Genomic DNA, 27,887 nt, shown 5'->3' on the forward strand with positions numbered 1-27,887 from the left:
CCTATTCTCTCTCTCCACTCTCAGTGATCTTATCAGCTTCTATAGATTGACTTTCTATTCTATATATCCAGTCTCAATCTGTCCACTGAATTTCAATCCTTCTGATTGAAATTACTGATTGTCTGTTATACATTGCAAATTATATTTCCAAAGACATCTCAAGCTTACCACATCCAAAATTTATTACTTTTTGCTCAAAACTTTCTCTCTATCAAATTAACCCATATCCATCAAAGATGGTATTATTCTCCTGGGTTTAATCTCTTACTTTTCCTTACCTTGCATATCTAATCAATTGGCAAATCTTACACTTTTATTGGTTTCCACATTTACTCATGCACAAAACTGCTTACACAGTTAGCACCTTATGTAGGCTCTTATTTTCCACCTAGATTGTTGCTAGGCCCTATTAACTGATCTCCATGCTTCAGGTGAAAAGAAATATTTTTCTTAAGTGCATATCACTCCTGTGCCTAGTTAATTCCAATAACTTACTATAACTTTTTAGATAAAATATAAACTCCTCTGGTTAGGTTTTAACCAGATCCTTGGTTACCTGACTGTCTTTCCGATCTCGCTGCACATTATTCCACTCTAAACACTCTACAATCTAGCTAAACTCTGTTCCTCACACACAAAATTTTATCTCCATCTCTATTACTTTGTATTGACTGACATGTACTTCCACTTCATCACTACCTCATAAAATCTCCCACTTTATTCAATATGCAATAAAATCACTATATTCCACTTCAAACCGTTCCTGATACCTCCACCTAGTCACACCCTCCTTCTAAAACTACTTTGTAATTTCTCTTCATATTTATTCTGTTATGTATCTTTGTTTATGTTTGATGTCTCCACTTTGGGAATGTAAACTTCTTGAGAATAGAGACCTTTTCATTCATTGTTTTTGTTTACCCAGAAATCAGAATAATGCCTATTATACATTAGCCATTAATAAATGTTTGTGGATAACACAAGTGCATGAAACCTTATTAGTCCACACATCCTCAGAAAAAGTATGAGTTAGAACCAATAAGGGAAATAATGATTTGTGACATTTATTATATTTTTTTAAAAACTTAGTTTTTATATCCACAAAAATGTCCTTATAAATCTTCAACGAGCTAACAATTTCAAAATCATACTCCTTATTGATCCTTTTTTATTTTGTTTTGTTTTTCTAAAAGAAATATAGGATCACTTCACTTTCTTTCATTTTCTTAAAATTTTGTCAGGCTCAGATAAAAATATTCAATTTTTTTGGAACAGTTCCATATTTAATAATATTTCACAAAATATGAAAAATTCATGCTTTGTTACAAGCAAAAGTAAATAACAAAATAAAGTCTCATTTTCATAGTTGGAACAGTCTAAATATACAGTATATACTTGTATACTGTATATACAATTTATCTGTCTGACTAGTAGATTTCTTTATGTATAAAAACATTTTCACTATAAATTTCTGCACGATAAAAAATTCAAAGATAAAATCTCTTGCATGTGAGCATAAATTCTTCTAAATTTTTTGTTTTGAGAAAAAGCTTTCATTTAATCTATTACCAAACTCTACTATCTCTATCCAAAACAAAACAAAACATGATTTTTTCCAAGTAATTCAACATTAATGTTCAATTTTCCTTTTGAAATTTTGAAGAAAAACATGATTCTTATATTGTTTCTGACAATTTTATTTTTTTTAAAAAGAAAATTGATCCTGTAATTCTCTTACCTTGTCCCATTTACTTGACTAGAGTTACATTCCATCTTGATAGTAACTCTGGATGGGGGTTGTGGTAGCCAGTCCTGTTGAGGGATACGTGGACTCATCTTGGAAGTCTGTCCATATTCACTGGAGGAGGATGCAGTCATCTCAGTCTTAGCAAGGTGTGGAGCTCCGTAGGCACACTCAAATAATGATTGATCCTCACTCACCACTGATAATGCTTCCTGAAACCGCCCCCCCCAAAAAAGACACTATTATTCAAAAAACTTCCATAGACAATTCTAGGACTGAAGATTATCATAAGAAGGCCAGTTACCATAATAATATACATATTAAACCACATTTTTTTTTCTTCAAGAACTCAGTATGCCAGTCACTTGTCAAACTGCAAAGAAAGCCTCTCTGCTTCATTTTTGTTTGCATTAATTTAAAATAGGTCAGCATGGAAAAGCTTTGCTAGATCTTGAATCATAATAGCTTCATCCACATCAGCAGATAATATCCATGTTTATCTCAACTCTATAAGATTGGTTCCATAGAACATTCAACTCTATATGTAGTTGTCTGACAAATGCAACCTGTCATCCAACCACCTACTATACAGCACTAAAACAGATTAGCAAAGCAATAGCATGACTAAGCCCAAAGCAAAGTTATGATACATGGCAGTTGCCTATCAAGGAAACTGTGGAGAAGACATTCCCAAAATCTTGGAAAGGCATGAAAATTAAAGAAAGAAAGGACCAGACAAAATTTTCTAAATTTTAAAATGCATATTCAGCATTATTTTTTTTCTAATTTTTCTAAAGATTTTTCTAATTTTTTAAAATTTTCTTTATGTATGTTCATAATGATATGATTTTCCCCTAGGGACTATTTTATCTGTATCACAGAAATTCTGGAATGTTGTCCTATCATTATCATTTTCTTCATATAATTATGAATTGTTCCTATGATTTGTATGTTGATCCATACATTATCTGGTATTTCATTGTCAAATCTCTATTTGAGTCTATATTTTTTGTTTGCTGTCCTTGAATAACTGCATTCTTAACAGTAAAAGATGTGTTAAGTATTTATGCATTTTTACAGTTGTCTGAAACCTTTTTATCAAATTTCTCTGTAGCACTAAGAAATATGCGTATTCCTTTGCAATCTTATTTAGAAGATGCTTTAAGATTTTTAGCTCTAGTTTCTCTAGAAATTTGTTCAGTTCCATATTTTTCTTTTCATTTATCTTTTTGTTAGACTTATCCAAAACTGAGAAAGGAATATTGAAGCCTCCAATCATTGTTATATTATGATCAATTTTTTGTTGTAGTTCAGCTAATGTTTCCTTTATGAGTTTAGATACAGAGGTATTTGGAGCGTGTAAGTTGAATATTGATATTGATTTGCTGTCTATGGTGCCTTTTAGCATGATGTACCTTCTTTGTTTAATTTTTTTTATATTTGTAATGTTTTTGCTTTGTCCAATAAGATTTCAACTCCTACTTTTTTGAATTTATGTGGTTCACAATAAAAAAAATTTTCTATTTTGTGTGTGTATGTTTTTGTTTTTTAAATGAATATCTTATAGGCAGCTGAGTGTAGGGTTTATTTTTTTCTTAATCTGTAACTCATTTCCCCAATTGGATTGTTTAATCAAGACACAATTAGAAATATGAAAGTTATATTTTTTCTCCAATTGGCTCTAATATTGAATTTTTCAAATTATTATTTTTCCTTTCTGTAAATACAGTACTATGTTTTTTTAGTTATTTTAGCTTACACTTTTATTAGCTAGCCTTGTTCCCACTGACTCTTTTCTTCATCTGATTTTTCCAAACCATTTGTCACCCTTTTCTCTTTGGGCATTTGCCTATTGATTCCTTTTCCTTTCCTGATTTTATCTCTCCCCTTTTCTGTTTTAGTCAATTAGATTCTCTCTTCTTCTCTTTTTCAACTAGTACTATTCATCAATTTTTTAAATTCTTCGTTTTTTGCTTCCATTTCAAGAGAGGATTTCTCTCTAACACTTTTCATTACCCATATTCTCTATCTACCTTCTTTCTCAGGTTCATGATTCTTATCTTCTTTATATCTTTGAATTTCTTGTATTCCTCATGAAATCAAAACTTCTGAGAATAGACTTTCCTTCCAGGTAGCTTTCATCATTGCCTTGTAGAACTTGCCCTGAAGTTACCCCCTTTTTATTTGTTTTACTTTTCATTTTATTGTTAATTTGTGGAATAAAACAAGCATTTCTTTAATATGGTACAATAAAAAGAATAATTGTACATGAAACTACAAATCTATTCCTTTCAAATATGCAACAAAATTATCATGTAAATTTCTTTTTTCTTCCTTCCCCCCACTCTAGAAATGGTTACAATTAGGCACAAATAGATGTATGTATATAAAATTAATGTCTACATACTTCTATTTATCAATGAGGTTTTTTCTCTCTGTATGCAGGTAGCATCTTTCTTCATGTGTCTTTTAAGCCTAATTAGGATATTTATAATAGACAAAATAACTTATTCATTCATAGTCATTCCTAAAATAATGTTGCTGTTACTGTGTATAGTGTTCTTTTGGTTCTGCTCATTTTAGTCTTCATAATTTCATGCAGCAGGTATCTATTTCTATTTAAAGTTTGACACTTTAGACCAGTGGTTCTCAAACTTTTGTTTTCAGTATCTTTATCCTATTAAAAATTATTCAGGATCTCTCCAAAGCATTTTTGTTTATCTGGGTTATATTTATAGACATTTACCATATTGGAAATAAAAACTATTTTTGATTTTGTAGACCCTCTAAAAGGGATCCCCAGGATTCTCTAGACCATACTTTGAGAACCACTGCTTTAGACCATGGGGACCGCTAAAATTTCTTGATCTTTAGTACATAATTTCTGTTTTGAAAAGGTTTGAGAGGTCATGGGAATGAAAAAATGTCTAGTCCACCATATTGTTAAACATGTAATTCTGAAATCCTTGACTAAGGTTAAGAAATCTTTCAGCTCTAAGTTATCACAGAAATGGCATTTTAAACTTTAACTCCATGATGTCAGTCATCTTGACATCTAGAGAGAAAAAAAAAACTGGGGAAAAACTGCCAATGTATTTCCAAATATCCAAATTATTTAAATACCTAGGATGAGATATTAATTTTTTTTAGCCTTTCAAATTCAGTTTTGTCATCATATACAAATTACTGGTTAGAAAAACAAAGTATTCAATGTTTCATAACTATTAGAGGAGATTTTCTGAAAAATAATATATTCTTTGACTCTGCTCATATAACAATACTAAAGTTACAATTATATTCACTTTGGGATATTCAGCTACCTTATGATAGGTCATATGGTAATTCTTCAGATTGACTGATAAAAATAATCCAATTTAGTGGCTAACAGAGGTCTAAGTTCCCACTTAACTGTTTTTACAATTTATTTTACAATTTATTTTACTTGCAAATTTCAAAAAATAAAACTTTAGACTAAGTTCACCTTAGTCTCACTATTGCTCATGAGATTAATGAAAATAAAGATGAATGAACTACAAAGGGTGTTTTAATGCTTTCTCTTGGTCATCCTCCATTGGAATGATTGGTAAAATTATATTATCATGCAAAAATCAATACATGAAGAAAGTGATTTTAGGGATGAACATAGGGAAGACAACCAGATGTATGCAACTTTATGATGTTTCAATAAAAAACTTAGAATGATCCTAAGGACTAGATCTTAAGTAATTAGCATTAGGATGGTGTTTAATATTCTAAAAGAAAGATTTGTTATCGGTATCATTTTTAATCATTTGAATTCTAAACTAGATTAACTGGAGATACACTCTCCATGAAGAATTTTATGTTTCAGTCTGGATCCCCTATACAATAGTTCCACATGTTCTTGTAAGAAGTCATAGCTAAAGGCAAGTACATTATTCAAACCCTTGGCCAAAAGTTTATAGTTATATAGTGTAAATAATACTTAACTTTGAATCAGCAGACATGAATTCACATTCTTATTTGGTATTTCTATCTGTATGACTATGAGTTAGTCACTTTACTTATCTGAGCCTGTTTCTTCATTTGTAGAATAAGGATCATAACAGCACTTTACTTAATGTCACAGATATATTGTAGAGGGAAGATATGTTGAACATATAGCAGATATGCAGTAGATAGCATTTTTATTCATGTGTAGATTGATAACTGATAGCTGACATAAATTTGCAAAGCACTTTATGTATATTATTTCATTTTATGTTCACAACATAATCATATTAATTAAATGAAATAAGAATGACATGAAATATAATTTTAATGTTAAAACCCCTGCTTTGTAGATGTTTTTATTATCCTCATTTCTGAATGAGAAAACTCAGGCTGAGAACAGCTAAGTGACCACTATTAGTATTACACAGAAACATGCCATATCAACAGCAAGATTTGAATCCAAGTCTAACTCCAAGTCTAATAGTATATCCATTGAGCAAAGTTAAAATGGATGGCCATTGAGATCTCTTTTAATTTGAAATTTGAAATTTTTTTGAAAAAATTTAATTTGAAATATTCTGTGAAAACTCAAAGAACTATAAAGATATACAGTCAAAAAGTCATACTCTGACTGACTGAAGGCAAGGTAATACAGAATAATAACAGGTGCAGGATAGTGGCCAATTGAAGAGAATCTAGAATTCTTAAGTTTACTGGCTAAAGATGGGCTTGTACCTATGTTGCAGATCCAGGAATAAGCAGGAGGAACAGAAAATAAGAACTGTTCATGATTCTTTTGTGTTCTGTCTACCTAGGGAGAAATCCTCCAAACAAAAGACTTAACTTTCTTTTCATTTCTCTTATCCTGAGCAGTAGGGGATCAGAAAGCATTCAAGTGAAAGGGATTCAGTTTCTCAGTTATTTCCATCATTCATTTTTATCCAAAATGCTTATATAAGTCTTAATAGTCATTAACTCTGATTTTAGATTGATTGCTTAAATATAATGAGTGAAAAGATCAATAAGAGCCCAGTCTTTATAAGCATACAAAGCTTGATACAATCCTTTGTATGGATGATAGAGCAGGTATAGATAGTTTTTTTTTTTACTTTCCTCTGAGCTTACCATATGGAAAGGAAAGACTTCTTTTAGTTTTAGGGTCATAGCTAAGGGTGCATACAAAAGAACCCAAAGGCTCATCTCCTCTCTCTCTCTCTCTCTCTCTCTCTCTCTCTCTCTCTCTCTCTTTCTCTCTCTCTCTCTGTCCTCCCCTCCTTCTACCTTGAGAGGAGAAAGACAGAGAGACAGAAAGTTTATAATGTTTCAGGTTCTTTGCTAAACAAAAGTAATATTAATACAAACAGGCCTCAATTTACCAGGAAGTTTGACTAATTTACACTCTGATTTTGGGACTTCCAAAAAAGTCTAGGTGTCCTGGAGTTCAAAAATCAACATTCCTTTATGTCATTTCAAATGAATTGATGCAAGACAGCAAATCATATTTTACTAGTGAGGAATACCCATATAAAAAAAATAAAAACACTTGGGATGTTTGTATATTGAAGGTTTAAGTGTGGGAAGTAAGTGGAGAGCAAGATTGGTAAATCAAATTTATTTTTCTTGATTAATGAGGGCCTATTATACAATCCAGAGATTTTGTAGGCTTTTTACTTCTTTTCCTCCCTTCAAGAGATTTTAAAATCATCTACCTATGAGAATGTACTATGAAAAGAAAAGGAGGTGAAACTCAAAATAACTCTCTTGTTGAAATTATTCACCAAAATTAAGCTTATAGATTATCTACATCTTAATTTTATCACACCCTCCCCTGCATGATACATTCAACAGGAGTTGAATTTTGATATTCCTTGTATATATTTGTATTTTCATTTTTGAGTTCTTTTACCTTAAAACTTATAGGAGTTATGTTACTTAAATTATATTTGATCTATTCTTTAAATAAACTACTTAGAATTGAAATTGGTGGGTAACATATACAATGAATGTATTGATTTCCTGATAAAAAGAATTAAGCTTAAGACATACAATGGATTAGCAAGAATTTCAAATTCCATTTTTGATGGTCTTCATTACTATAAATATCAGGCTATTTCATTAAATTCACTTAGAAAGTTCACTGAATTTCTTTGACATTTTGTTTCTGAATTGAAATAGTTAGACTATAAAATAAAGAATTATTCTCTTAGGATTCTCCAGTTCTGCCACTGTCAAAAAAGTCAACAAGCAATGTAATCAGTGAATCAGATTTTCTATACTATAGAATTTCCTTGGAGGAAAACTTGGTGATTGAACTACTAAGTAATAGTTTTCCATTTCAGTCGATCAATTAATATAATTGTTTTATGAATTACAACACTTATTCACTTCAGGAATGAATAAAAGTTGGAAGTGAAAACTGATGAAATAAACTATTTTAGTATGCATGATATAGCATGATGCAACACAAAGAGAGAGAATTAACCTTGGAGTTAGAAAGGCTTGAGTTCAAATCTCACTTCTGTTACACACTAGCTTTGTGACAATGTGCAAATCACTTAATCTCCTAATGCTCCAAAGAATTTTCTATGATAATTATTTGCTTCACCAATGGGAGTTTCCTACACTAATGAAAGTTCTATCCACTATGCCATCTAGCTGTTTCCTTCATTTCACAAAACACACACACACACATCCCTGAACAATAACAAAAATTTTGAAAAATAATTTCAGTATATTAGTTGTGGTTGGTTTGTATTCAATTGAAGAAAAAAAAAAAAGAAGAATGAACCTTGTAAAACATTTCTAGGGTCCTTCCCAGGAAGCATATTATTCCCTCTAAAGATAATGAAAGTTATTCACTTTTTATACCTAAGTTAGTTCTAACCATTCCTTGCCATTCCTCTTACTGAGCCTCTGCCTTGTAAAGAATTCCCATTTCTTTGATGGATGATTCACACACTGAAACACAACAGATTCATGAGCTTCATCTAGAGGACTGAACTCTAATGCTTCAGAACATTACTTTCTTGAAGAAGAAGATGAATAATTATTCAAAAGCTAACTTCTATTAAACTAAGTCTCATTGATTGATTTATGATTTTTCCCCTTTTTGTAAAAGTCAGTTAGAAAGAAATACATTTTAGCACATTTAAAATTTTTTATTTTCAAATAACTAGAAGAAGAAAATAGGTTAAGAACAGTACATAAAAGTTCATTTCCAAGACTTTATAACTACAAAGGATAATAAGCTCAAATTGCCAAAATTGTAAATGTTCTTTAGATGCATTGATTAGAATATAAAGCTTGTTCATTCTTGTTTTACAAGACATTCCCTTCACTTAATTTCCAGTCCCATCCATGAGTCCATTTTGTGATTTTCTTGGCCAAGAAACTGGAGTACCATTTCTTTCTCTACTTCATTTTTATAGATGAAGAAACTGAGACAAATAGGATTAAGTGACTTGCCTAGGGACACATAGCTAGTAAATGTCTGAGACCACATTTGAACTCATGAATATGTCTTCCTGATTCCTACACTAATGAAAGTTCTATCCACTATGCCATCTATCTGTCTCCTTCATTTCACAAAAAAAAAAAAGCAATTTGTAAGAGATATCTATATTTCTTTCTAGCATGACACAATTTTCTTATTTAGTTTCTCTTCTTCCATATTCTTACTTCATAATTATAGTTATTTAGGTACCAGAAAGCAATAAATTTTGTGAAATAAAGTCATGGATTTCAGATTTAAAAAAAGAAAAAAATATGAAAGAATAATTAACTTTAAATGATAAACTTCATAGAATGAAAGAGGTAAATAAGACCTTACTTGGAAGTGATTTTATCATCTCTGGATTTCTCATCCAATCTCTGAATATTACAGGTGAGGAAACAGAGAGGAGAGACCTCTCAGAGAGATCTTGCCTAAAGGGAGACTTACCCAAAATAACACAAGTGGAATCAGAGTCAGTATTCAATCAAGATTGTCTAATTCTAATTTTAGTTTTTACATCACACTGATTTTCAAATATTTGTCATGTCTACTTTAACTTCCTATGATCTTATCAATAACTGCAAAAAAAAAAAAAAAGAAAGAAAACCCTTCAATCTCTTCAAATTAGTCTCCTTTTGTTCACTCTCAAGCTTCTAGAGTTATTTGTTGCCTTTTTGCCGCCCGCTCTATTTTATTGATAAATAAAGTCACTAATGATCTTATCATTAAATCCAGTGAACTTATTTCCATCTTTATACTGCATTATATTCTTTTAACCGTGGAGACTACAAATCACACATTTATTCTTTACTTCCTTTGCTGTCTCTTGCCTTTCATTGCCTTGTATTACCATAGTTCTATCAAGTCTCTAAATCTTCTTCTCTTTCATTTGGTGATTGTATATCTTCTGATCTTTAAATATAGATATCTCTTAACTTTCTTTTTTCTCTCCAGACTCTTTTCCTTAGCAATTTCATCTTAAATTATCATTTCTGTGTAGGTGGTTCTGAAGAGAACTACATTTGATTATAATGAGACAACATATCAAAACTTGTGGAATACAGCAAAAGCAACAAAGGAAAATTTTCTATTTCTAAATGCTGATTTTGATAAAAAAAAAAAAAAAGAGAAAGAACAAACTAATGAATTGGATATGCAATTAAGAAACCAGAAAAAGATTAAATTAAAAATCCTCAATTAAACAATATATTGGAAATCCTAAAAATCAAAGATGAGATTAATAAAATTGAGAATTAATAAATAATTAATTGAATTAATAAATAAAACTTGGTGTTGATTTTATTTTAAAAAATAGATAAATTTTTATTTTAAAATGAGAAAAAAACAAGTCAATAGTATCATAAATGAAAAGGCTGAATATACCACTAATGAAGATGAAATAAAAACAATTATAAGGACGCATTTTTGCCCAATTATATGCTAATAAATTTAGAATTTAAGTGAAATGGGAAAGTATTTACAAAAATATAAATTACCTAGATTAGCAAAGAAGAAATAAAATAAATAAATCTATTTTAGAAAAAAAAAATGAATGGGACCATAATTGAGTTTCCCAAGTAAAAAGCAATAAGACCAGAGGGATTTACAATATTTTTCCATATTATATTGAAAATTCTAACAATAAGAAAAGAAAAGAAATAGAATCATAATAGAGAATGAGGTTATAAAACTATCTCTTTTTCAGACAATATATACACTAATTCCCCATTGGTGGAATTAACTGATCCAACCATTTTGGAGAGCAATCTGGAATTATGCCCAAAGAATTATTAAATTATCTTTACTTTTTGACTCAGCAATATTACTACTTGTACTTTCCAAAGATGATTAGGATGAAAGGACAAGAGCCTATATGTACTAAAATATTTAGAAAAGATCTCTTTGTGGTGGCAAAGAACTGGAAGCTGCAGAGATGCCCATCAATCAGAGAATGACTAAATAAGTTGTTGTATATGATTGTGACGGAATACTAGTGTGAAATGATGAGCTTGATGACTTTAGAAAAACATGGAAAATCACATAAAATAAGAGGGAAATGAATAGAATCAAGAGAACATCGTATACAGTGACAAAAATATTGTTTTAAGAAGAACTTTTGGGGCACCTAGATGGTGCAGTGGATAGAGCACCAGCCAGGAGTTTCTGAGTTAAAATCCAGTCACAAACACTTAACATTTCCTAGCTGTGTGACCTGGGCAAGTCACTCAATCTCAATTGCTTCACCAAAAAAAAAGAGAGAGAAAGAGAAGGACTTAGAGCAAAGACCCAAATTAACTTTAAAGGACACATGAAGTAAGATGTTATCTACATCCAGAGAAAGAGTAGAAAAAATAGAATTGTGTATAGAATGATTTTACACACACACACACACACACACACACACACACACATATTTAAAAGAGGAAGAAAAAAAGGAAATTTATATGATAATTTTGTTGTATATTTGTTGCATATTGTATATAGCAAGTTGTATATAGTAGATTTTCAGTTTCATGTGCAATCATCTTTTTTATTGTACTATATTATGAAAATGCTTGTTTTATTCCATAAATTAAAAAAAATAACAACAACCCTATGCAATAGAATTAAAGCCAGACGGGAATAATGAATGGACATCAAAGGAACACTATGTGAAAAAAATGGGTTTCATCATGAAGAATTAAAGAATATATGTCAAAATCTTGTGAACTCAATGCTAAATGTGTAAAACAAAAGATTCCCCAAAAATGGAGTGCAGATTGTATATTAAAGTATTTTTAAGATGTAAAAAATATAAGATTAATAATATAGGATTTGAGCCAGGACTTATATTTTTATTGGTAAAGGGTAACTCCTAAATGAGTAAAGTCCCTCTACCAAAACAAGTTAACCTATTCTTTGTAATTTGTAATCTTAATGAGATTATTAAAGAATGAGATTAAGAAATTTTCCAAAGGTCACAGGGCCAGCACATTTTAAAATAAGTATCTCCTGGATCTGAGACTATTGTTGTGCTGTAAGTGAATATATCAAGTTATTTTAGTTTATTACGGATAATTTGAATACCACTGTACCTTTTCATTATATTCTTTGCTATTATCTTAATCTCATTCTGCCCTCATTCATCTCTGTTCCTTTTTTTCATATCATTACCCCATCCCATGATCTCCAACTTTTAAAATACATTACCCCTTCATAATCTCCATGTACTTCCTTCATAGTTGATATGGTTGTTGCCTTTTATTCTTTAAAAGGACCAAAATAACATCACTATGTTGGGGTCAAGGAATAGTGTGCTCACCATGACTGACTAAACCAATACAAGTTTGGATGGTTCTACCACAGGTCAGGTACAAAGAGTCTATATGAACATTTGAAGCATAGATGGCTCTAAACCTTGAGAATGTCCTTGTATCACTTCTTCTGAACTCCATGTGAGTATTTTCATTGTGTTTGAGTTCTCCATAAAATAGTCTTTTAAGCAAAAGTACATTTTGTATTTGAACAATGTGGCCAGCCATTAGAGTCACACTCTCCGTGGTAGAATTTAAATGCTCAGCAGTTCAACACACAAAAGGACCTCAGTGTTCTCTACCTTGTCGTCACAAGTGATCTGCAGAGTCTTTCTCAGACAATTTAAAGAGAAGCAGTTCAATTTCCTGGCATGGAACTGGTAGACTGTCTGGTTTCACAGATACACAATAATGAGATCAGAACAATAGCTCTGTAAACCTTTAGTTTGTAAATTAGTCTTATGACTCTCCTCTCCCACACTTTCCTTTGTAGCCTCCCAAACACAATTAGCTCTGGCAATGTGTACATCAACCTTATTATTTACATGTATATCCCTAGAAAGTACACTTTCAAGGTAAATGAATTTATTCATAGCATTTATAATTTCTCCATTTGTCGTAATCAATGGTTCTACATATAGGTGGTGTGGTGTTGGCTTTTGGATAACCTTTGTTTTCTTGTATTAATTGTCAGGCTAAAATCACCTTCAAAGCTCATCTTACATTGCACTTCCTTCATATTGCTATGTGCCCTGTCTTCCTCTTATTTATAGCAGCACTTCTAATAGAGTTTCAAGACTGAACTTGGGGGACATATTTTCTTATCCTTTTGTGTGAGAGCAATATCATAAATTCCTAACTTACTTTAAGGCAGTTTTCTTCAAAAAGTGTCAAAATTATTCTTAAAACTTAATTGATTTGGGGGAAGCAGAAAGAAAAAATTTGGAAACAAAATCTTACAGAAATGAATGTTGGAATGCTGGAATGTTGGAATGTTGGAACCTATCTTTACATATATTTGGAAAAAGGAAATACTATTGAAAAAGACAATTGATTTGACATATGTAATATTCTTTTCTCTAAAATATAATGTTCTCTGGGAGCAGGTTTCTTGGGGGACTTCTGGAGGCACCCTTAGTTTCAGGTCAGTGTAAAAACATAAGTACAAAAAGTAAAGGACAATTAGAACTCTCTATGTTCTTTCAGACTTGCCAAATAGAGCACTCTGAGCAACATGGGGACTAATTAGGTAAGCTATGATCAAATAAATCAGAGTTGCATCCTTACTGACCATTTTTTTCCTTCTTTGAATGTTCTTTCCCTCTATACAGCTAGGTGGCACAAAGTATATTACACTGAAACTGGAATCAGGAAGACTGGGTTATGCAACCATTGAACTCTGTTAGACTCAGTTTCCTCATCTGTAAAATGAAATGGAGAAGCAAGCCACTCCATTATCTTTGTCAAGAAAATCCCAAATTGAGTCACAAAGAGTTGGACATGATTGAATAACCAAAATCTTTTTTGGTTCATTTTCATATCTTCTATGACTGTCTCATTTTCCCTCCAAATTTCAAACCTAAGCTACTAGACTTACTAGGGCAGTTCTAAACTACCACATTTGGCATAGCTGTTGCAGGATTGCTTTAGAATGATCTTGTTGAAATGAGGAGAAAGTATCTAGAAGAAAGTGATACTAAAATGTGGCTCAATGCTTGTGATAGAAGTGTGGTGTTTGTGGTGGTAGGAGACAAATACCAAAAGGTATCCTCCATTGCCCCAGGGAATCAGGGAAGGATTACAGAGGAAATACTTTACAAGCATTCAATAACTGGATTTTTAAAAAAAAATCATGCTCTGCAGAAGATAACATTATTGACTGAATTTTTACAAGTCTTAGTTTTTGAAATATTTATTTCTGAGCCCATCAGCAATAGTCTTACTGCTCTCCCCCACTCTCAACTCTGTCTGTTGCCTAATTATATCTTTAGATATATAAAGAATAATCATTTATGATGCTATCTAGAACAAGAACATATATCTACTATAGAAAATTTCCTTCCCTTCACTTCAATCTATATGCATTTCTTGTGTTTTCATCAACTTCCGTATTATATATAAGAATGAAAGATTCAGAGAGAGCTGGAGGCTGAAGCTGGCAGAGGCAAAAGAACTAGCAACAGGAGCTCTTGGAACCAAGGAGAGAGATAGGCCTCTAAGAAGACTAACCAGGCTATTTGGAAGAGACAATAAAGGATCTGAACTTTTAACAGTTGGCTGCATTTGAGGAATTGAACTGAACTGAACTGAAACTAAGGCTGCCTCCAGAAGCTCCCCAAGAAACCTGCTCCCAGAGAACTTTATATTTAGAGAAGAGAACATTACAAGTAACTGCTTTTGTTTATATTCAAAAATACAATGGCATGCCAACTGTTATCAACCTTTGTTAGAGCTTGATGAAGTGATGTTGGTTTGGTCCAAAGTATATTTGTGTGTGAACAAAACGTTAGAGTTCAAATGTTGGAGTTTGTTCTTCTCAAAGCACAGCCGGTTTAGAGGCTTGGAGCCCTTCCGATGTCTCCAAATCCAAAGGTTCTGTCCTACAGCCTCTGACTCTGCTTTCTTCTGCCTCCAACCAAGACAGAGATGGAAGGTCTCTCTTATCTCCTTCTGGGGAGCCCAGCCACCAACTTGCCGTGGAGAGAGGGCTTCTGGCGTAGTTCCACTGAAATCTGTTAAAGTGTTCTCTGCACAAGAGTCGTTCCTCTCAAGTCCAGCGCGATCAGCCAGCCAAGAGGAAAAAATGTATTCTGGAATGGCTGTCTCGCCTTATATGTGAACCTTCTGAGAGAATGGGATTATGGGTTTTCTCCCATAGTGCTCTCTGGCCCAAAGAGCTTTAAGGGAGGTGTGAACTCCCTTGAAGTTTTTGGAACAATACATTTAGAGCAATCTCCTTTGTAGAACTGAAAATAAGTTTCATAAAATATAGAAGTTGGAAGGAAATCTCAGAGGCAATCTGTTGTGATCTAGTTCAGATGGATCTGAATCGGTCCCTGTTCGGGCGCCAAAATGTGGTGAGCTTTTTCTTCTCAAAATTCAGCCAGGTGATAAAAGTTCAGATCTTTTATTATCTCCAGTATAGCCCGGTTAGCTTAGAGGCCTATCTCTCTGCTTGGTTCCAAGAGCTCTCTCCAAATCCAAAGGTCTGGTCCTTCAGCCTCTGCCTCTGCTTTCTTCAGCCTCCAGCCAGCTCCATTCTTCATGTCATTCCCGGAGAAATCTCGACTTGTAGCGTCTTCACTCTGAAGAACTTCCTTGACTGGCCCATTGAAGCTCTATTTATGCTAGTGCTCTCTGGCCCAAAGAGCTTCAAGGGAGGTGTGAACTCATTGAACTCCAATGAGTAAATGTGTGAACACAAGCCTTGTATTAATTAGTTCTACTTAGTACCTTGTTTCAGGTTCTGCCCAAAACATCTTCTTGTAAGATTAGATCAACTCTAATTAGTTAGCAGTTAGTAAGGATTCCAACAACAAAATAGAGTTAATGGAAGATGACTCGTTTCTATTGTGTATATTGTGATAGATAAGTACTACATTCTTTCTGTTTAGGGAAAAAACATGGAATCATCTGAGAAGATAGACAATTTCATGATCTTGATTCATAAGGTTTCATTTGGAATTAGATAATGAGCTGAAACAAAGAAAAGTTGTGCCCTATGAACACCTGCTCATCTCAAACAGATAATTTTTAAAAAATAATTAAATCTAGCATCACTTCTATATAAAATAAGGTGACTTTTGACTATGGCAAAGAAGTGCCTCAGCTCCAAAAAGCTGAAGCTGTGAGAAATTTTAGATAAGAAATATTAACAAATCAAGATTAAGATAAGTAATGCTTGATTAAAAAGCAGAAGCAGTACAAAGTTAATCAGTACATCTAAAAAGGAAATTATTTTGCTTTGTCCTTACCTGAAAAATAGTAATATGTCATGTTAACTTTATTCTAGAATGTAAATTTCTTCATATCTACTAGTTTAATGAGTGGTTTGATATTATTTGGAAAACAAAATAAAGTGCTATCTGTAAGTTTTGGGCCACATAAGTGTTATGTGGTTTGGTAATAGCTATGAATCCTTTTCTTCCTTTTAATGAGGAAGTCACTCTTTTCATACATACCTTAAGATGATGGGTCCTCTTTCACAAATATTGTAAGGGTTTTTTGTTTCAATATTTTCCAAATTTGTTTATGTTCCATTTCATAGTACAGAACATACACATTAATAGAAATACTGTATTGATATAAATTATTTTGAACATGCTCTTCACATTGAGCATTGATTTTAGGATGCTAGTAAATCTTTTAACTTACACAGCCATATCAATGCCCTGATTGCTTTATGCTCAAAATTTCTTACCTGGTGATAACTAACGTATTTATAAGTCTTGCCTTCATCTATTCCATTAATTTGGCTTATGAATTAAAGCATACATTCTTTAGTAGCTATCTTTCTTTATCATAAATTAAGAATTTTATGCTTGTCCAATCTGGATAATATGACCAAAAGTGATTTGTTACTTTCCAAAAGAATTCAGTCATCCAATGTACAAAAAAAAAAAAAATAAGTACTAGATTAATTACAGTCAAATCAATGTTATATTGCCAACATAAAATTTGTGTTTATTAAGGATAAAGAACATTAACATTTAGAATAGTTGCTCAATGTTCCTTTCTCACCAATCTCACATGTTCACTGTGGGAACACAAACTTCAGGCTTGTAAAGGGTCCCATCTAAAGACAGCCTATACTGTAATGACTCCGTTCAAACATTCCCACATTAACTCCTTCCCCTCAATCCTAAAAAAAAAGAGATAAAGATGCATTTACCCTACAAGTGGAATTGGAATTGCCCAGTAATTAACAGGGAACACAGTATACTGAAATGCCTGTCATAGTAGCCCTCTCTCCTCTCACTCTGAAATATTAACAAATATTGATTCTGTGCAGCTTGTAAGAATTGAAAGGAGGGAAGGAAAGTGGGATGCTAGCAAGAATAACTTCATTGAACCTGACTTGTAATTGTCAAATTTAACAATGTCAGTAACAAACAATAAGGTCTGCAGATTGTTAGTTGAAAAAACTTTAAAAATAAGAAAAATAAAATTAAAAAATATAAGATTATCCTATGGTCAGGAAAAATTACAGAAAGAAATGAAAGAATATATAGTGAAAAGTAAGAGATGAAACTACAGCAAAAAAAAAAATGCAAATCTAAGTTTAAGCATCAAGTAGAAAGATGAGCATTGAACAAAATGGAAACACTTATCCATTCCTGCAAGCAAAAAGAATTAATGATGTGAGGAGAATATCCAACCTTTAAAAAGGTAGTGCAATAGTGTTCTGAGCTTAGAGTCAAGGAAGATTTGATTTCTAATCCAGCTTCACACACTTACTATTTGTGTGCCCCCAGACAAGTTAGTTAATCTCTGTTTGAGTTTCTCACCTGTAAAATGGGGACAATAATACTTACCTCTTGAGGCTATTGAGAAAATCAACACATATATAAATGTTATTCAAATATTTATAAAGGCTTATCACAGTGCCTGGAACTGTAATTGATATATAAATATTAGCTATTAAAATGAGTTACAACTATCAAGGAAATAATAAGAAATGAAAAAAATTCTTTCATGTTTCAAGATAAATGTATTTAAGAAGAGAAAAAGATTGATCTGTGGGATTAAAAAAAGAAATAAAAAAGAGAAATCTTTACATAAAGAAAAGGTACAAAGGAATAAAAATGTAAGCAGGATTTAAAGAAATAAGAGAAATGAAGGTAGGAAAATTGAAATAAAGTACCGTGGACAAACTGCTCTGTATTCCTTATAGGTAAATCAAAAATATTATTGAACAGAATTGCACATTTGCAAACTGAATACATAGAGAGGAAGCTAGGGAAAGAGGGTGGTAGAGATGAAATATTGAGTCTAGGACTAGGTCTTATCCCAGTTATATATATATATGATATTTTTTTTTGACATCCTGGTAACTTTAGCCAGAATTTTTGCTTTGAAAAATTAATTTCTCTTGAGAGAGTATTTTTCCTCTGTGACCTAAGCTATGCCTCATTAGAAAGGATATGTGATTTCCTAGGGGTAATTATCACCCAGGATGGTGAAGAGGACATAGACCTAGAAAAGAGACAGTATTGCCTTTGGGAAAGACACTGATATGGTAAAGGCAGGAGGTTATCATTGAGATGTAAAATTTGGGAGCCATCTCTGCCTCCTGGCTTCTACCATGAAGTATTGTTTTTCTCATTTAAGAATGAGGTACAGCAAAATTTTAAAAAAGAACAAACAGCCTGATTCACAATATTTCTCTCCTCCTCAATTCTTGTCTTTATACTAGAGGATTTCAACATATAGCCTCTCTCAAATATTCCAACCTTGCAGTTCCTCAACTTAGTTATTTCCCATGACCTACCCCTCCTCAGCCGCACAAAAAGACAGTCATATCCTTGATCTTGCTGTCACACACAAATGCAACCTTTTTATGTTCTTGAACTTTGAAAGTCTCTTATCTGATCACATCTATTGTGTCCCTCAGCCTTTCAATCGCAAATACCATTCTTTGTTCACAATGTGACTTCCAATCCCTTGACTCTTTAGTTCTCTCATAGGTCATGAAGAGTGATGTGTGTGATAATCACACTTGCACTAGCTCCTTCTTTCCTGATCCTGAACAGTTGGTGAACTATACATAATAACATATCAAAACCAATAATTTCAAAGAAATTATATATAAAAACATTAAACACTCAGAATAATGAAGGATCAGGTAGAGATTCTAAGCAGTCAGTTTCAGAAATGGAAATTGAACCAGTAAGAAAGGAAATTCCAAATAAAAACAAGCAAAAAAAAAAATCCCTCATTTTCATGGGGATTTATGGAAAAATTTAATAAAGTGGTTTTTTTTATTGTAATTGTACCATTGATCAAAGATGGGCTGAAGCAGCTACACCCAAAGAAAGAACACTGGGAGATGAATATAAACTGCTTGCATTTTTGTTTTTCTTCCCGGTTTATTTATACCTTCTGAATTCAATTCTCCCTGTGCAACAAGAAAACTGTTCGGTTCTGCACACATATATTGTATCCAGGATATACTGTAACCTATTCAACATGTAAAGGACTGCTTGCCATCTCAGGGAGGGAGGGAAAAAATCACAACAGAAGTGAGTGCAAGGGATAATGCTGTAAAAAATTACCCTGGCATGAGTTCTATCAATAAAAAGTTATTTAAAAATAAATAAATAATTGTACCACAAAAATTATTTTTTTTAATTTCTTTTTTATTTTATTTTATTTTATTTAATTAATAACTTTGTATTGACAGAATCCATGCCAGGATAATTTTTATACATTATCCCTTGCAATCGCTTATGTTTCGTTTTTTCCCCTCCCTCCCTCCACCCCCCCCCCCCAAGATGGCAAGCAGTCCTATATATGTTAAATATGTTGCAGTATATCCTAGATACAATACATATTTGCAGAACCGAACAGTTCTCCCGCTGCACAGGGAGAATTGGATTCAGAAGGTTAAAAATAACTCGGGAAGAAAATCAAAAATGCAAATAGTTCACATTCATTTCCCAGTATTCCTTCTTTGGGTGTAGCTGTTTCTGTCCATCATTTATCTATTGAAACTCAGTTAAGTCTCTTTGTCATAGAAATCCACTTCCATCAGAATACATCCTCATACAATATCATTGTCGAAGTGTATAATGATCTCCTGGTTCTGCTCATCTCACTTAGCATCAGTCCACGTAGGTCTCTCCAAGCCTCTCTGTATTCATCCTGCTGGTCATTCCTTACAGAGCAATAATATTCCATAACATTCATATACCACAATTTACCCAGCCATTCTCCAATTGATGGGCATCTATTCATTTTCCAGTTTCTAGCCACTACAAACAGGGCTGCCACAAACATTCTGGCACATACAGGTCCCTTTCCCTTTTTTAGTATCTCTTTGGGGTATAAGTCCAATAGAAACACTGCTGGATCAAAGGGCATGCACAGCTTGATAACTTTTTGGGCATAATTCCAGATTGCTCTCCAGAATGGCTGGATTCATTCACAACTCCACCAACAATGCATCAGTGTCCCCGTTTTCCCGCATCCCCTCCAACATTCATCATTATTTTTTCCTGTCATCTTAGCCAATCTGACAGGTGTGTAGTGATATCTCAGAGTTGTCTTAATTTGCATTTCTCTGATCAATAGTGATTTGGAACACTCTTTCATGTGAGTGGTAATAGTTTCAATTTCTTCATCTGAAAATTGTCTGTTCATATCCTTTGACCATTTATCAATTGGAGAATGGCTTGATTTCACAAAAATTATTTTCAAAAATTGAAAAAGAAACAAACTCCTTTTATGAGATAAAATACTCAAGCTATCTCTCCTGAACTTATCATTATCTTCTCTTTTCCCCTTCTTGACTCCTTAGTAAACCAATTCAATTCTACACTGTCTATCCACTTCTTCTGAGTCCTTGTCTCCCTTATCATAGACCCTGATTGTGCTCCACTACTCATCACGAATTCTCTTTCCTTTTTCTAATCTTATATCACTCATATATCCTCTGCCACTATCTTTACCCTTATCTCACATGAAAAGGTGAGCCTTATAGTTGTTGTACAATCATGTTGGACTCTTTGTGACTCCATTTGAAGTTTTCTTGGCAAAAATACTGGAGTGGTTTGCCATTTTCTTCTTAGCTCATTTTACAGATGGAGAAACTGAGGCAAATGGGAATAAATGAATTGCCTAGCATTACACAGTGTTTTAGATCAGATCTGAACTCATGAAGATGAATGTTCTAGCACAAGAAAGCAAATAACATAATTACTAATATTAAAAATGAAAGCAGATAAATCACAATTATTCAATAGATAAACAGCTGTTAGCAAAATACAACTTTTACTTATGCTTAAACTCTACAAAGATAACATAAAAGCAATTTTAATACAGTAAAAAGCATATGTCAAAAATAAGAGCTAATATTAAATGTTTCATTAAAAAAAACCACTAGAAACTTTCCCTGTAAATACACAAGTAAAGCAAAGATATCCATCTGCTCTACAATTAGATTTATTTTTAGAAATAGCAGTAGCTATAGATAGGAGAAAAAAGTTAGGACATAGAGACAGGCAACACAGATTTTAAAAAATTTCCACATTGTGGTTTGTGTAAAAAATTCTAAAGAAACAGGAAAAAAAACTAACAGAGGCAATGAAATGTTTCAGGAAAGTAGCAGGATACAAAATAAAGCATAAAAATGATCAGCATTTCTGTATAGTGATAACATAATCCAAGATAATATAACAGAAAGCAAAACCCCATTCAAAATAAGTATGAAATCCATATCTTTGAATCAATCTTTCAAACTATATAAATATAGAAGGGGAAAAATCTTCCTTAAGGAAATAAAGAACCACTTAACAGATATTCAGTGAAGAGACCTAGGCTATCCCAAATAGTTGCAAATAAAAATTATGTTACTGCTTAAATTAAATCACCAAGAAGATTGTTTAAATTTATTTGAAGGAACAAGAAGCAATATAAAAAAATGTTCTAAGACCTCAATTTATACTATTTAACAGTAATCATCACATCTATTTGCTAGTTTTAAAAATAGAAAAGTGATTTAGTGAACCACAATAGATAAGGAAGAAATAAGGGAGAAAAAAAAACCAAGTTACTGATAAAGTAAATCTGAGAACATAAATTACTTAATATGGAAGGTTAATAAAAAATCATTGGGAAAATTGGAAAGGAGTTTAGCAGAAATTTGGTTTATGCAACATTTATATTTTATATCTCAATAAGCATGCAACTTGAATAAAAAGTCATAGCATTAACAAAATTGATCAAGATACTTTTTTGTCTATGGATTGAGGGAGACAAAGAGGAAGGTGATAAATACAAAAATTATAGGCTATACAAAAATTATACCTTGTGACAACTGGTATTTGTACCAGAAATGTAAACATGGTTTAATATAAGGAAACTATTAATATAATTTATATCAATAACAAAAGTAACCAAAAATAAATAGATGAAGAAAAAAACTTGACAAAATACAATGATCATTCCTATTAAGAAAAAAAGCATAAGTGTAAATTGATTTTTCCCTTAAAATAAGAAGCATCTACCTAAAACTATCAGCAAGCATTATTTGTAATGCAGGTAAGCTAACAACATTCCCTGTAAGACTAGATACGAAACAAAGATGCCCATTATTACTGATATTATTCAATATTTTAGTAGAAATGCTAGTAATAGGAATAAGAGAAGAAAAAGAAATTAAAGAATTCAGAATGGACAATAAAGTTTTAAAAAGATAATTTTGCAGACATTATGATGATACACTTGGAAAATCCTAGAAATTAAACTAAAAAACCAGTTGAAACAATAATTTTAGCAGAATAGCAGGATATAAAATAACCCACACAAATATGAAAAACCCATATAATTCATGAGCATTTCTATAATATCACCAGTAAAACTCTGAAAGAAAAAATAATAAGAGATACCCCCATTAAAATAATCATAGATAGCATAAAATGCCTGGGAGTATACCAACCTGCTAAGACAAACCAGGAACCACATGAACATAATTAAAAAACACTTTTTATATAACTAAAGTCAGATTTAAATATCTGAAGAAATATTAATTGAGCATGAGTGGGCAGAGGCAACATAATAAAAATGATAATTCTAACTAAATTGTTCTACTTATTCAGTGCCACCCCAAATAAATGAGCAAAAAATTTATGGTATTGACCTAGAAAAATAATATCAAAATTCATCTAGAAGCACAAAAGATCAAGAATATCAAAGAAATAAGTGAAAAATGTAAAGAAAGAATGTCTAGCAGTATTAGATCTTAAATTGTATCATAAGGCAGTAATTATCAAAACTGGTACTGTCTAAGAAACAGAAATTTGAAACAAGGGAGGACATACAATACACAGTACTACTGGTGTTTGGAAAATGCAAAGTTTTAAATTTAGAGGAAAGAATTTACTATTAGGTAAAAAATTGTTGGAAAAACTGGAAAGGAATTTAGCAAAAATTAAGTATAGACCAGTATCTTATACATTTACCAAGATATGGTCAAAATGGATACATGATCAAGATATAAAGAGAAATAGCATAAGTACATTATAAGAACGTGAAACATTACCTATCAGACTTATGAATAGAATTTAAGAATAAACAAGAGTTAGAGAGCATTGTGAGATATAAAATAGACACATTTGATTACATTAAATTAAAAGGCTTTTGTACAAACAAAATCAATACAGTCAAGATTACAAGAAAAGTAGAAAATTTAGGAAAATATTTTATGGATAGTTTCTCAGATGAAAATCACATATCTTAAATACATAGAGAATTGTCAAATTTATAAGAATATGAGACATTTTCCAATTGATTATTGCTCAAACAATATAAACAGGAAGTTTTTGAATGAAGAAATCAAAGTTATGTATGATTATATGAAAAAAATATCAAATCACTCTTGATTAAAGAAACATAAATTAAAACCACTTTGAGATATTATCTCACACCTATTATATTAGCCAAAATGATAGAAGGGAAAAATGAGAAATGCTGAAGAGAATATGAAAAAAATATGATACTAACATTGAGGGTAGTACTATGAGTTGATGCACCATTTTGGAGAGCAATCTGGAATTATGTCTAAAAAGTTCTATAATTGTGTATACCCTTTGGTCTAGTAATAGCACTATTAGGTTGATTAGAGAAAAAGAACAAGAATATATATATATGTTCTAAAATATTTATAGCAGCTGTCTTTGTGGTGGCAAAGAACTGGAAGCTACAAAATGACTGAATTGGAAAATGGTTGGATAAGTGATTGCATATGATTATGATGGAATACTACTGTGTTGTAAGAAATAATTAGTAAATTGATTTTAGAAAAGATGGAAAGACATGAAATAATGAAGAGTAAAATGAGCAAAACTAAAAGAAAGTTAGATATTATCATAATAATATTCTTCAAAGAATAACTGAAGAACTAAACTATTCTAAATATTCTAATAAACTACAAAGAACCCAAAAACTATACTAACCCCCTCCAGAGAAAGAACTGATTGATAGACATATGCATAGTATGATTTTACATATATATGTGTATATATACATATGTATATACACATATATGTAATATTTGTATCTATCTATATACAAATGTGTGTGTGTGTGTGTGTGTGTGTGTGTGTGTGTAAAATGGTGGCCTTCTCCATTGCAGGTTTGGAATGGAGGGAGGGAGAGTGACGACTTGGAATTTAAAATATAATCAAAAAATAAATAAAATTATTTTTAAAAATAAACAAAAAGTGATCATTACTTTAATTACATAAAATCGACACTTTCGCCTGAATAAAATTAATGTAACTTCAATGGAAAAGAATTGAGAAAATTTATTACATCAAGTAACTCTGATAAGGGACTGATATGCAAACCAAATCAGAAGTAGAACAAATAGATTAGGTCAAAAGTTTTTCTCATTGGTTAAGGAGAATCTGGAAACCAACTGGCAGTATATAGCATAATGTAATGTAGTTTCTTTCTAATCGCTTTCAATCATTCCACTTTTTATTTTTGCCTTGTTTTGTTGCCTCCCTTGCTTTTTAAAATTCTCCTAAGTCATAGTAACTTCTACTCTGTTCCTTCTTTGTAATTCCTGTGAATTTTTATGTTTTAAGTGTTTTTCCTATAGAGTCCTGGATTTTGCTTTTTTTAATCCATTCTGCTACTCTGCTACCTTTTTATGACTGGGTTCATTTCATTTTATTCATTATTACAACTGTCAATTGTTTTTTTCTCTATCATAATCTCTTACACATTTTTATCATCACTAGTAATCTATTAATTGGTATGTGTGATCCCACTTTTCTATTCTCTTTATCTGATCCAGATTTCATTCATTGTTTTTTATATTTTTATACTTTCTTCCCTTTTAATTTCTTCTTTAACCTGCATTCTTCAATATTAAAAAAAAGAATGATGTCTGTGAGACTATCTATTAGATTTGGTGGTGGAGACATAGTGGTGGTGGAGAATAGTCCTGGGGATCTTAGGCTTATGTGCTCCATTGGTTCAGAATCCATTGTGATAATGGTAATAAAAGAAGAGAGGGAGAAAAATTGATAAACGATCTTGTTCTTATTGGAGGAATGTAATTTGGAAGAACTAAACCAAAGTGATCTCTTTGTATTTAACCTGTCACCTGCAGAGATGTACATAATACAAAAAATGTCTATGCAAGTTTAAACATCCTTCTTTTCAGCCCTTCTACTAAGGAATTTGCTGTTTGTTGTTAAACATATGTTCTTAAGCCTACTAAACTAGTGAATGTTCTTTGATGGATGGAGTGATAGACACTTATGGGAACTTGAGTCATAATCATTTTTATTAGTGAGCAGCAATGGATCTTATATCTGAAATTTGCTTTTTTTTTTTTTTTAATGATTTATATGTTGACAAGAATTGAATTCTTCAGGAATTGTTTTTGTATTTGAGGACAAAATGCCTTAGAAAAATTCTAACATTTTAAAATTTATTCCTTTACTTCCCCTGAAAACACCATCTACCACATTAGTCTTTATATTGTTGATCTTGTACCTGACTACCTACATGTTTTAGAGAGCTGCTCTGAGAGCCAAAGAGATCAAAATTTAAGTCCACCTATGTCTTAGATTAGCTATGTGATTTTGCATACCTATAGCAACTCTGTCAAGCATTTGCTAGTCTGAACTAGTCCATCCTTCACCAAGAATTTCTATTACTGATGAAAGAATAGGTTCAGAACATATTCTCAGGTTCAAATCATTAAAAAATATTTTAAAAATAAAAGATGCATGGCATACATTTAAGTAAAACTGTATAGCATAGACTGAGTATCTTCGCTTCCTTGAAGGCCTTTGGTGCTTTTACTTGCTTCCACTATGTTCACAGCAAGCATGGATTTTGTGTCTCATATTCCATGAGAGGCAATGTGAAACAGTACAATGTGATGAATTAGCTCTAATCTGCCATTTATTAACTATGTATTCATGAGCAATCTACTTATATTCTTTTCTCATTCTTAAAATGGAGACAATAATTACTTATAAAGGGATTTGGGGAAGGATCAAATATAATATATGAAAATCAGCATGTATGAGGTCTTTCCTGATTTTCCACTTGTTATTAAACTTTCCCAATTATTGTATATATTACATCTATTCTTACACAAGGGGAGAGTGGTCCTTACATTGATCAAGAACCTGATGTAAATAGAAGTGACTATATTATCCGATGTTATGACTTATGTCAAAGAAGGTCAAGTATAACAAGCATGTGTAGAAAAGGCAACTTGGATTTAATTTAATCAACTTCCCATATATATCTTTCAATTTTTTTAATGCACTTATAGATATAAATAAAATCATGGTTTTATTATGTTTGTTAATTTTATTAGTAGTTTAATATGTTTATTAAATATCTTTTTAAAAAAATAATTAAAACAAAAATCTTGCAGCCAAGAAGATAAACCTGTTCTTTCCTTCTCCAAACTTCTGAGATAGGGTAATGGGACAAAAAAAATAGTCATATAGGTGTTTTTTTAGGCATCAATCCAGGTGAAGAAGGAGGATCAATGAGCTACAGACTGAAAATAACTTTCATCAACCACCACAGCTGCAGGTTACTGGTTGGTTCTCTGTTCTTTTGGTCTGCTTAGCACCTCATTTTCATTTTGGCCTATTTCCACTGATTCTGACTTTTGTTGTCAGGAAAGCAAAATTTTCCATCCCAAATTCTCAATCAGGCTTGATAGGAGAATGGAACATTATGGACTCCTTTGTTTCTCTATATAGCTTCTTCATCTAGTTTCTCTTAGAACCAAATTCCTTAAAGGTCTGAAGTACAACAAAATTGAGTATCTCTGGTAATCCTACTTTGCCAGTGCATAAACAATTCTGACCTAACCAAGTCTCCACAACAATGTGTCTGTAGGAAAGATGATCTGAACTTGAACTATGAATTAGCCATATTCATAAATAAGAGATTTTCCCTGGATAGCTACATTGAGAGTGTGTTTTTGTTGACTTTGGATTGAAATTTCATCACCTTTTTAACTAAGGATGAAGTATTAAAGGATATGTATGGTCACCAAAGTTCAACCACTGAAAATGTTCATTCCAGTCACTGTTATCATTTATTCCTATTCCTCACTAAGCAAGGTGTGCCTCTATGACTCAGAGTAGTGGAATGCATTCAGCAATGCAAAAACTTTATG

The 27,887-nt window shown here is 31.9% G+C and overlaps 1 protein-coding gene across 3 annotated transcripts in view; it reads right to left on the minus strand.

Moving 5' to 3' along the window:
• Window positions 1-27,887, minus strand: part of ERG (ETS transcription factor ERG) — a 132,008-nt gene that overhangs the window by 68,119 nt on the left and 36,002 nt on the right. The window contains exons 1-2 of one of the 3 annotated variants that reach the window (XM_051984872.1): window positions 17,243-17,996; window positions 1,739-1,956 (exon numbers count right to left, since the gene is read on the minus strand). In XM_051984872.1, the coding sequence (XP_051840832.1) occupies window positions 1,739-1,878 (140 nt within the window). In that variant the 5' untranslated portion in view covers window positions 1,879-1,956; window positions 17,243-17,996. Of the gene's footprint in view, window positions 1-1,738; window positions 1,957-17,242; window positions 17,997-27,887 lie in introns of those variants that run through there. The other 2 variants (XM_051984871.1, XM_051984873.1) reach the window with 2 other exon arrangements.

The sequence above is a fragment of the Antechinus flavipes genome, chromosome 3 (assembly GCF_016432865.1).
Source record: "Antechinus flavipes isolate AdamAnt ecotype Samford, QLD, Australia chromosome 3, AdamAnt_v2, whole genome shotgun sequence".
Lineage (NCBI taxonomy): Eukaryota > Metazoa > Chordata > Mammalia > Dasyuromorphia > Dasyuridae > Antechinus > Antechinus flavipes.